General features: G+C 57.0%; 2 protein-coding genes across 3 annotated transcripts; one reads left to right on the forward strand and one right to left on the reverse strand.

The window, feature by feature from the left end:
* Window positions 1-944: 944 nt before the first annotated feature.
* Window positions 945-3,930, reverse strand: LOC113190446 (immediate early response gene 2 protein). The gene has a single exon (XM_026399719.2). The coding sequence runs from the start codon at window positions 2,518-2,520 to the stop codon at window positions 1,849-1,851; it is 672 nt and encodes a 223-aa protein (XP_026255504.1). The 5' UTR covers window positions 2,521-3,930; the 3' UTR covers window positions 945-1,848.
* Window positions 3,931-5,321: 1,391 nt separating this feature from the next.
* Stx10 (syntaxin 10) lies at window positions 5,322-10,874 on the forward strand. Of its 2 annotated transcripts, none has more exons than XM_077796368.1 (8): window positions 5,322-5,526; window positions 5,754-5,923; window positions 6,088-6,182; window positions 6,260-6,322; window positions 8,161-8,271; window positions 8,358-8,464; window positions 8,548-8,642; window positions 10,236-10,874. In XM_077796368.1, the coding sequence occupies exons 1-8, from the start codon at window positions 5,387-5,389 to the stop codon at window positions 10,382-10,384; spliced, it is 930 nt and encodes a 309-aa protein (XP_077652494.1). In that variant the 5' UTR covers window positions 5,322-5,386; the 3' UTR covers window positions 10,385-10,874. The 2 variants fall into 2 exon arrangements, with proteins under 2 accessions (XP_077652494.1, XP_077652495.1); XM_077796369.1 differs by lacking the exon at window positions 10,236-10,874 and adding an exon at window positions 8,739-9,093 and having other exon boundaries at window positions 5,332-5,526.
* The last annotated feature ends 27 nt before the right edge of the window (window positions 10,875-10,901 follow it).

Raw genomic sequence — 10,901 nt, forward strand, 5'->3', positions numbered from 1 at the left:
GCACCTGCGACTCTTTTGTCCTCTGAACAGCATCCCCCGCCCCGCCCCTTGCCCCTGGCGGAGCAGGGCTTACCGCCTCCCAGCTGACCAACGTGGGTGAGAGGCTTTTCCCACCCAGGGTGGCTGACCCGGAGCTGAGGCAGGACAAAGGCAGGTGGGTAGGGTTTGCGGGACCTTTCTAAATCTTAGGACGTGGAGAGGCAGCCGTCGGGGGCCCGTTTCACAGATGAGGAAAGTGAGCCTGGGAACTCACCTCCTGATCCCAGCAACGCTCCGCGCCTCCGGAAAGATCGGGATCCCCACGCAGAGGCGCAGGCCTGCCATCCCAGCCATTCGGGAGGCCGAGGCAGGAGGAGTTCCAGGCCAGCCTCAGCAACTTAAGGAGACCTCAAAATGTCTACAGAGGCCCTGGGTTCAGTCCTCAGTACCCCTAAAGATGAATGAATCAAGGTGTCTGCAGCTGCAACTAAAATGTATACCTTAGAAAGGGCTGGGGTGGCGCCCGGTGGTAATGTGCCTCTGGGCCCAGTCCTCAGCACTCCCCTTTTGGAGGGGGACCCTCTAAAGCTCCTGCGCAACTCCACCCCCCGCGGTGGGGACCCCACCGGAGCTGGCTTCATTAATTAGTCTTTCCTGGCTCAAGGAGCTATGGGTTCCCCCAATTCAGCGTTTGGGGCACAGGACCTGGAAATCACACCCCCCCATGTTTGAACTCGGTAAAACTTTCCCCGCCCCCGAATTTCGAAGTAAACCCCAAACCTGGGGGAGTCGCAGTGGAGCGCCCACAGCACCGAAGTTCTGCGGAGAGAAGGGGCCCAGCCTCGTCCCGCCCACGTGGTAACTGGTCGGACGGGTTCCCAGGGGCCGGCTCCTGACCCTTTGACCCCGCCCCTCCCCCGCCCGGGAAGAACAGCCGACAGGCAGCGCTTTACTCAAATCGCCTTTATTCCCTGACATTTCCAACAAAACGCCAGGTGGATGGGGAATTCAGAATTGGTCACGGGAAAGGTAAACACCCTACAAAAGCCCTGGAGGGTTCCCGCCCTCCCCGGCGGGCCCAGTCCGGCCTGCGGCGGCTCCCGGCTCAGCGGGAGCGCACTTGGGACGCCGCCTCCCCCACTCCGCTCCCGCGGTTCAGACCCGGCATTCGCTCTGGGGGGATGGTGTCCGTGTCCGAGGGTCACGTTTGGGACTGGGAACACACTCGCCACCTCCTAACGCACCATAAGAGAAAAATTTTCAATCCGAAGAGTTCGGCTGCGAGGCGCGGGGCGCTCGGCGGCAGCAGCAGCACGCGGGGGCGAGTGACTCAGGCCGCGCTCCTCCCGCGCCCCAGGGCGGACCCCCAGCCCACCCTCCTCCCAGGCCCACGCCCACGCAGCAGCAGGAAGCTCCCCACGCCTGCCCCGTGACGCCACGATGACCGCTTGCTCAAGTATGTCGTGGAGGGGGACAGGGAGTGCCGGGGTCCTCTGCGCTGGGCGGCGCGCCCACCGGCTGCTGGAAACCCGGAGGGCAGCGCGGCCGCGTGAGAAGTGAAGTCCGACCTGAGGAGGCTCCCTGCTCCAGCCGCGGGGCAGGTCCGCGTCTCAGTCCAGAGAAAGCACCTGTGGGCGCCGCAGCTCGCGGCAGAAGGCGCCCGCGCCGCCAGCTCCTTGGAGCCGCCGCTGCTCACGAGGGCGACGGCTCCCCCGGGGCAGAGTCCCTTCCGAGCCTCTCAGCAGCCCGGGCGGCGGCTCTTCTCCACGGTTCCCGCCGGCGATCCCCAGGGGGACGTCGCCAAGGGTCTGCGCACTCGAGCCGACGGTTCGGCGCGCGCTCTGGGCTCCGGTAGCGCCGCTGGGGTCCTCAGAAGGCCACCACGGCCCGCACGAGCACGTTCAGCATGCTGTCCGCGGGGCGGCAGGCCGGCGGGGCCTCGCACGCTGGGGGCGCCGTCGGGGGCGCGGCGGGGCTGCAGTTCAGCAGGCCGGAGAAGCGCCTCTGTAGCACGCGGGCCAGGTTGGGGAAGGCGCCCTCGGCTTGTGCGGGAGCGGGTAGGAGGCGGGCAGGAACCTCCGACGACGCGCCCTCCTCCTCCTCCTCTTCCAGACGGGCTTTCTTACTCGGGACCAAACCGGCGTCTCCGCCGTCGCTTAGGCTGCTGCTCCGCCGCTTGCGGCTTACTTTGGCGAGAGGCCGGGCACCGCGGGCAGAGGTCTCCTGGGCTCCCGATGCCTCCTCCTGCGTGTCCATGGGCTCCGGGGAAGGCTGTTCTCCGTCGGGGGGCGCTACTTCGGCAGGGGTTTCCGCTTCCCGCGGCGGGTGCAGGCGGGGGTCCGGGGACTTGGCCGGAAGCGAGGACACCTCGGGCTCCTGGGCTTCCACCTTGGCTGAGAGGTAGAGCTCCCGGGCGCTGCGCATGACCAGCGACAGCTGCAGACTCCGATGAAGGCGCAGGCCACCACGCTGCATGCGCGAATGGTACATCTTCCACACCGACAGGGTCATGATGCGTTGAGCCTCCTTCTGCACCTCCATGGCAGCTCGACGGTGAGGGCAGCAGGTACTCCTGGGACGGACAGGACTGGCAGCAGGTGTACTCTGAACAACACGCCAACCCACACAGTGACACTGCTAGAACGCTCTGCCCGGGCTCCGGCCACCTGGGCCCTTTTATCCTTAGAGTGACGTCATGAAGAGGCCCCGCCCAATCAGAGGGCCGCATCCGGGCTTTCCACCACAAGGTGGCCACTCCTTAAAGCGACAGGGTGAAGTTTAACCAGCCGGGAAGAGGGTCGGAAATCCCGGCGAGAGGGACGGTCTCCTCCTGCACACTGAGCTCTTGGGTGGTCTCCTTTCGTAGAACCCCGTGCGCAGGACCCGGGGAGAGGAATCGCGGGTGTGGCTCAAAGCCCACCTATGTGCTCGCGTCCGGCGACGCCAGCGGGTCGTAGGCGGCAAGTTTCCCTTTTCACTGGGGAAAACCCGCGTTGGAACCCGAACATCCCCCGTGGGCACCGTTCCTGGCATCAAGGAGCCGTCTAATTAATGTTTTCTGAATCAGTAACAATGCTGCCACTTACTAAGCGCCTACTACACGCCGGGCTCTGCTAAGGATTTTCCTTTCATTAACATCTGATCCCTCATCTTCACAGAACAGACAAGATGCGTGCTTTCTTAGGAAAAACGAGGTAGTCACTCGCCCAGCATTTGCTAAACGAATGAACGGGCTGCTGCGATGAAAGGGGGCCACTGGGGCCTGCAGCTCTAAATTATCTAGCGAATACCGGCCCTCCTCATTTTCCTGGAATCTAGGTGGTAAAGAGCGGATGGCGTTGGCTGGTTCCAGGGGGAGTCACCCGGCGGGCAGCGGATATCCGCGGACCCCAGAGCACAGCCCAGATTGCCGTCCCCCACCCAGTACCAAGCATTCCCATTTCCTGAGGCTCGACCTCCACGGATAGGCTTGGCCCTCGCGAGGCAGTGGACCCAGTGGCAGGACTGTCCCAGCGAACACGTGGCTGCTGACCCCCCCCCAACCACCACCACCACCACCGACAATTGAGCCGTGCTCCGCCTTTCCTCTCGGGGAGGCGGGATAGGGGTGGGAGCTGAAAACTGAACAACTCAAAAAACAGAAAAATCACCATCGGGCCCTCCCTCCGCCACGCGATATTGCTCCAAGAAAATTTAATTCCAGTTGAGAGGGGAAGAGACACACTGTTCCGATGGTTCCATTGATTCACGGTGTGGGCCCTTTAAGGAGTGCCCCCAGACGCACAACTGGCGAGCAGAGGCTTCCCGCCACTGGAGCCCGCTGACTTCCACAGCTAAATTTGGAAGGAGTGACGTCCGGCGGGCGCCAGAGCTGCTTCCGGCTGCCCATATAAGGGCAGGGGCCGGGATCGCCGGAGCCGCCGGCAGCCGCGGGCTTCCGGGCGGCGGGGGCGGGGCCTCGGCCGCGGGGAGCGCAGAGGGGGAGGTCTCGCCTCTTTCCCTCGGGGGGCCGGGGAGGCGGTTCGCCCGCTGCTGGCGGCGACCTCAGGGTTACCGCCGCGTCTCCCGGCGACCCCGACAGCACGCGGGGCGGCCGGCTGATCACCCTTCCCTCCGGGGAGGCCCCAGTTGTCCCCCACAAGGTCACCTGGTTATTCCGTCCCCCCCCCCCCCGCGGTCCCCCTGGCCTTAAGGCACCCTCAGGACGTCCCGCCTCTCGTCTCACGTGGGAATCCAATCACTCCCCCTCAAAAGGCCCCTCCCCATTCTGCCATCCTGCCACTCTCGGCGGTGACCTGCCGGGGACGCCTCCCTCCCGGTCCCGCTAGCCACCACGCAGATTCCATACTGACACCCCCAGCCCAGGCGCCATCCGTGGGACCCCACGTGGGGGCGACCCTTCCCCTCGGACACCCCGCCCCGATCCTCGAGGGGGGGGGAGCCCTCCGTTCAGGCGATGGCTTCCTTCCACTCTCCCCAAAAAAGTGCTTTCCCGGGAGCCCCACCGAGGCGGCTCTGTCGCACAGGAGGTGACCCAGTAAGTCCCTCTCTAGACGGAGACGCCACGCGCACGGAGGTCCCCCGGAGTCCAGAGCCTGCGCAGCACCCCGCTCCCCGGCTCACAGACCTGGCGCTCACGCAGAGACGGGCGTGGGAACCCACCTGCACACACGCTCTGGAAGGTGACCCTTCCGGACGTCTCCGGGGTCCCCGCTCACTACCACCCCGCCCCCAGGCGACCTCAAGGCGACCCCTGCTCTCTCCTCCCTCCCACAGGCCTTTTGTAGGGAAGAAGAGTGGAGAGTCCAGCGGAAGTCCCCGCAGAATTCCCACTCCTCACTTCGCCCCCGCGGGGAGGAAGGGCACCGGCTCTCCCCGCACCGTTCCATAACCAGCCACCCGGACCCGGGCTGGGACGATCTCCTGGGACGGCCCCGGGTGCCGACACTGGAGTCTGTTAAAAGGTTCAAAGCGAGGCTGGGGCTGGGGCTCAGTGACAGCGCTGGCTCAGCACGTGTGAGGCACAGGGTTCGATCCTCAGCACCACATAAAAATAAACAAAGACACGCTGTCCACCTACCAAAAAAAGGGGGGGTTCAAGACCTAACCTTGTCTGACTAAACGGAGGCTATTATTATTTTTCATTGCCCAGAAGGGACACTGAGGTTATGGAGTAACGGCCCGAGGACTTGGGTCTCGAACCCAGGCTGGGATCTCGGACCCAAACCCCCCCCCCCGACATAACTAGGACACCACCCCTCACCCGGGAGAAGACGATGATGATGGGGTGGAGCCTGCGAACAGGAAGCCGTCTTTGCCCACAACCAAGATGACTGCGAGGAGGACGGAAGTTGTCGTACTTCGGGCTTCCAAGGACTCTCTTTCTCTTCTGGAGGGCCCGCTCTCTATGGTAGCGCGTCGAGGGCTGGGTTGGCGGCGCATTCTCCTGGCTAGGAGGGAACCAGCTATCAGTCACAAGGAGGGGGTTCGACTGGGAGGGAGGGGGACTGACATGTCTCTCGAAGACCCTTTTTTTGTAGTCCGAGGGTGAGTGATAGTGCTGGGGGAGGGCGGAAGGTCATCAGTCCCTTGCCAGCCAGTGCATGGTCAGACGTTCTGGGCACTGCTGCACCATCGGGGTGCACGGGTCGCCCCGTGGCCGAGTGGGAGGATTCGCAATGAGATATGGAGGTCTCTTGAACCCCCCATTTCGTTTGGGGGCGAGCGAGAGGGCCGTCTGCCCACAGCCACTCCCACTGTGCCCCTGCCCGCAGCGAGGTGCAGAAGGCGGTGAACACCGCCCGCGGGCTGCACCAGCGCTGGTGTGAGCTCCTGCAGGATGGCGCTGCGGTGGGACGCGAGGAGTTGGACTGGACCACCAATGAACTGCGGAATGGCCTGCGCAGCATTGAGTGGGACCTCGAGGACCTGGAAGAGACCATCGATATCCTGGGGTTTTGGAGGGGTGGCATGGGAGAGTCCATTGCTGTAGCATGTGCTCAGGGAGCCCACCTTCCGGGAGACTGGACACCGGGAAAGTATTGGAGGCTGAAAAGTGAAGGCCCAGGGGTGTATCTAGCTCTGGCCTTGACCCTTGACTCAGCCCACGCATAGTGGAAGCCAACCCAGGCAAGTTCAAGCTCCCAGCAGGGGACTTGCAGGAGAGAAAGGTGTTCGTGGAGCGCATGAGGGAAGCTGTTCAGGTGAGGAGAGGTCCTGATGGGGTGAGTTTGGGGAGGTTAGGAATGTCTATACTAGCTAATGCTGCCCTCACTCCCAGGAAATGAAGGACCACATGGTCAGCCCAGCAGCCATAGCCTTCATGGAGAGGAATAACAGAGAGGTAATGCATCCAGACCCAGCACACACCTCTAAGTCTGTCTCGGGGACCCGTTGCTTTGAGTGCCAGCCCGATCTGTGTTTGCCTGCCTTCTCTGTGTTTCCATACCAGTCTCTTCTGCATTAATATCCATCCTCTGTGCTGTTCTCCAGCCGCCTACCTGCATGCTCTTTCTGGGTGTGTACACCTAAGCACTCCTTATCTGCAGGTTCCACATCCTCAGACTCAAGCAATCAAAAACATTTGGAAGAAAAAAAAAAGTGTCTATACTGAATATGTGCCTGCTTTTTTCTTGCATTTCCTAAACAATACAGTAAAACAAATACATATTATTTGCGTTGTATTAGGTATAAGCTCGGAATGATCTGATGTCTACGCAAAGATATGTAGTGATTCTATATGAATGTTATGACATTTTACATAATGGGCTTAAACATCCTCAGATTTTTGTATCTATGGAGGTCCTGGAACCCAAATCCTGAAAATATCAAGGAACACTCATAATTTCAGTGTGTAGTTCTCTAAGTATACTGGCTTTTTTTTTTTTTTTTTTTTTTTTTGCAGGAGAGGGCCTGTATACACTTGTCCTTTGTGCTGACCTGCCATTTGCTTGGTGTGCGGCTGTTTCCAGGATGTATGCCTATGTGTTTTTCTCTTTGCATGCACCTGCCCACTGGGGTGTGTGCACTTGACCTCTGAGTACATCTCTGTCTCACCTCCATGCATGCACTACTGCCCTCTGTGTCTGTGTTCTCATTCTCACTGCCACTTGTCTACCTTTTTTCTTTTTCCACACCAGGGACTGAACCCTGGGTGCTTAGCCACTGAGCCGTATCCCCAGCCCTTTTTCATATTTTATTTAGAGAGAGTCTCACTGAATCGCCTAGGGCCTCAGCAAGTTGCTGAAGCTGGCTTTGAACTTTCAATCCTCCTGTCTACCTTTTCCCTGTGTGTTACCTGTCCATTCTCTGCATTGGAACACACCAGTCCTTCTCCATCCCCTCACAGACCCACACGATCAGGAAGTGTGTGGGTCTGAGGCCCATGTCAGTTTGCCATCCTGAAGCAGTGCCCACATGCCCTTCCAGATGTGCCACCTTGGAGATTAAATCCAAACTCTGAAATACATCTATTGATAAAATAATAACAAGTGTTCTGTCGAGTAAACACTCAGTGGCCAGGGGAAGTAGCTCAATGGTAGTGTGCTTGCCTAGCATGCACAAGTCCCTGGGTCCAATCCCCAAGACCTCAAATAAATAAAATAAACACAGGCCAGGCTGTACCTTGTGCTAAATGCATTGCAATTTAAAAAGGGAAAAAAGAGGGGCTGAGCGTGTAGCTAAGGGTTAGAACTTACACTTAGCATGTGTGAGGCCCTGGGTTCAATTCCAGGCACAGAAAAAAAAAAAAAAAAAAAAAGCAACAAAATAAAATAAGTGCATTGATTGTATTTGTCTGCACCCAATCCTGCGAAACTGGGAAGCAGGGACTGAGGAACAGGGAGGAAGAGCCACTTGGCTGTTGACTGTCTCTTCCCAGCATTATGAAATAATTAAAAAATAACAAGAGACAAATTTATTAATAGTGTATAGGGCACTGTTCTAGGTGTTACTAATTAATGAGATTCTCATTCCAACCCCAGAAAACAAGAATTACAGATCTCATTTTATCAGGAGAAAACAGGCACAGGGAGATCAATGTCATGGCCTTGGGGCTATTTTGCTAGGAAGTGGCAGGTCTGAGGAAGCAGTCCCACCTGAGACTGCTTCCTGATTAACTATGGATGTCCCACAAACATGCACCTGGCCCACTCCGCATGGGTGTCCCTCCCTGTATTCCAGGAGGTGCTGATGGCCAAGCCAGATGCTCAGAAGTCACACAGTGACCTGCTGGATGCCAGTGTGGTCTCAGCCACCTCACGCTACATTGAGGAGCAGCAAGCCACCCAGCAGGTTTGTTGTGGGTGGCAGAACGCCCTGGGATCCTCTGGACCTCTCAGGGGTCCCTGCTCACCGCAGCTACCCCCTCTACCCTGCAGTTGATCATGGAGCAACAGGACCAACAGCTGGAAATGGTGTCTGGGAGCATCCGGGTTCTGAAACACATGTCAGGCCGTGTTGGGGAGGAGCTGGATGAACAGGGCGTGTAAGGCCAGGACCCAGGGGGTGGGCTGGGTGTTCTAGTGTGCATGGGCCCTTTTGAGTCTGATGCCATCTTGGTCTTGGCAGCATGCTGGATGCCTTTGCTCATGAGATGGACCTCACCCAGTCCCAGATGGACAGGGTTCTCAGGAAGATGGCCAAAGTGTCCCACATGACCAGTGGTAAGTGCCCTTTGAAGGGGGTGGATCTTGGACTGGGGAAGGTGATGGGTGGTTCCACTTACCTTAACCTGTGACCTCTGACCCTTCTGTCCCCAGACCGCAGACAGTGGTGTGCCATTGTGGTGTTGCTGGGAGTGGTACTCCTGGTTCTTATTCTACTCTTCTCTCTCTGACCTGGGCTTTTCCTGGGGCACTGGCCCCTGGTGCCCTCAGAACCTCCAAGCCCTTTTGAGCTGACCCTGCCCCCTGGGAGGAGGGTGTGGAGCCTGGGGAGCTCTCATCTAAAGCCAGTGGGACTGTCAGGGCCACAGGGGGGCACCTTGCCACTGGTCCTGTCTCGAGTGCGCTCAGGGAGTAGTGGAGGCAGGGATCCCTGACACACTCCACCCCACTTCTAGTGCCCAAAGCCATCCGCCCTGTGCCTTCTACATGTGCCAACTTGGAAATAAAACCCTAGCTTTTCATAAGTGTGGATCATTCAGCGTGTTGACTATGATTGAGACTGACCCCTGATGGGACTCTTTCTTTTTTTCCATTTTATTTGCACTTATTTTATGCTGAATCGATTCTTGTGCAATAAGTTTTTGTTTTTTCTGGGATATCTTTTTCTTCTGTGAAACCTCCTCTTCTGGTTTAGGAACTATCTGTTCCTTTTCAGTGATGCTCACTGCCATGTGGCAGGGGAGGTCACAGGGGTTAATCTACCAAGAGCACTTTAAGTGCAGCAGTGCATCTTGGGTACCCCATTCACCTGTGTGTTCAATGATCAGAGAATCTACCTCTGAACCCTTCAGTTCAGCATTATTTTACATTTCAAAGCAGATGCAACAAAATATCAGTACTCTTTTTGGGTCACCAACCCTGTATCTAGCCCCATGGTTTGGCCTAGGCTCACTTCCCAATTCTACCAGAATGGCACACATTGTTTCTTTAAAAAGACGTAAAGCAGGCACTTGGTGACTTTTCAGATATGCATATCCTTGGTGGCCTGGACAATTTCACAGGTGTTCTTAAAGTGAACAATATGATTTGAACCTTTTTTCTTTTTGGACTGGGGATTTGGCCCAGGGGCACTTAACCACAACCCAGTCCTTTTTAGACACAAGGAGAGTCACGGAGTTGCTTAGGGCCTCGCCTTTGCTGAGGCTGCCTTTGAACTTGCCATCCTGTGTCAGCCTCCAGAGCTGCTGGGATTATAGGTGTGGGCCACCATGCCTGGCTCAATCTTATAGGTGTCCTATATAGAGGATGATGGGACAAAATAGGTTAATAATGGAAAATTTGAAAATTTCTGCCCAGCATGGTGGCACACACCTGGAAGACCACACAAGAGAAAATATTTTGGTTCCAGATGTGGTGGTGCATGCCTGTAGTACCAGCTATTTGAAAGGCTGAGGCAGAAGGATCACAAGTTCAAGGCCAGGCTGGGTAATTTTTATTGAGACTGTCTCAAAAAGGGACTGAGTTAGGCTGAGGCTGTGGTTGAGTGGTAGAGCGCTTGCCTAGCATGTGTTCGGTCCTCAGCATCACATAAAAATAAAGGTCAAAGAAAAGGGGGACTGAGATGGAAGTCCCTTCTCTATCATCTTACAGGATCTCGGTTGCTGAGCCTCTCCCATGGAAAATGTCTTCTCTGGTGCTGCAAATCAAACACAGGAGCTTTCGCGTGCAAAACGTGCACTCTACCAGTTTCACCCCAGCGTGGTTTCCACTATTTTTCCTTTTTGGGCACTGAGAACTGAACTCAGGGGTGCCTTACCACTGAGCTGCATCCCTAGCAAACCTCCCCCTTTTGTTTATGAATTTGAGATGGCCTTGCTAAGTGATCCAGGCTGGCCTTGAACTCACCTTCCTGGCTTATCCACCCAAATTCCTGGGGTTGCATTAGTGTGTTTCCACAAACATTTTCTCTTCTTCCAATCATGGGAGTGCTGGCTGTGAACAGGGTGAAGGGGCAAGTGTGTACAGGACTTCCTGGGTTCTGGAGGACTTAACTGCAGGGGCAGTAAGCCAGCATCACAGTAAATTCTAGATAGTTGTAGCTTTAAAAAAAAAAAAAAAAAATCAGGAACTGAACCAGGGCTGCTAAACCACTGAGCCACATCCCCAGCCCTTGATGTATTTTTATTTAGAGATAAGGCCTCACCAAGTTGCTGAGGCTGACTTACTCATGATCCTCCTGCCTCAGCCTCCCAAACCAGAGATTACAGGTATGTGCCACAGTGCCTGGCTGCCCCTCTAGCTTCTGAGGGGCTGTCT

This window comes from Urocitellus parryii, chromosome 3 (genome assembly GCF_045843805.1).
Source record: "Urocitellus parryii isolate mUroPar1 chromosome 3, mUroPar1.hap1, whole genome shotgun sequence".
In the NCBI taxonomy this organism is placed as follows: domain Eukaryota; kingdom Metazoa; phylum Chordata; class Mammalia; order Rodentia; family Sciuridae; genus Urocitellus; species Urocitellus parryii.

Coding starts and splice junctions, on each gene's coding strand:
- LOC113190446 (XM_026399719.2), bottom strand. CDS start 2,520: ATGGAGGTGCAGAAGGAGGCTCAACGCATCATGACCCTGTCGGTGTGG.
- Stx10 (XM_077796368.1), top strand. CDS start 5,387: ATGGTAGCGCGTCGAGGGCTGGGTTGGCGGCGCATTCTCCTGGCTAGG. Junction 5,924..6,087: donor GGACCTGGAAGAGACCATCG/ATATCCTGGGGT, acceptor GACTCAGCCCAC/GCATAGTGGAAGCCAACCCA. Junction 8,465..8,547: donor GAGCTGGATGAACAGGGCGT/GTAAGGCCAGGA, acceptor TGGTCTTGGCAG/CATGCTGGATGCCTTTGCTC.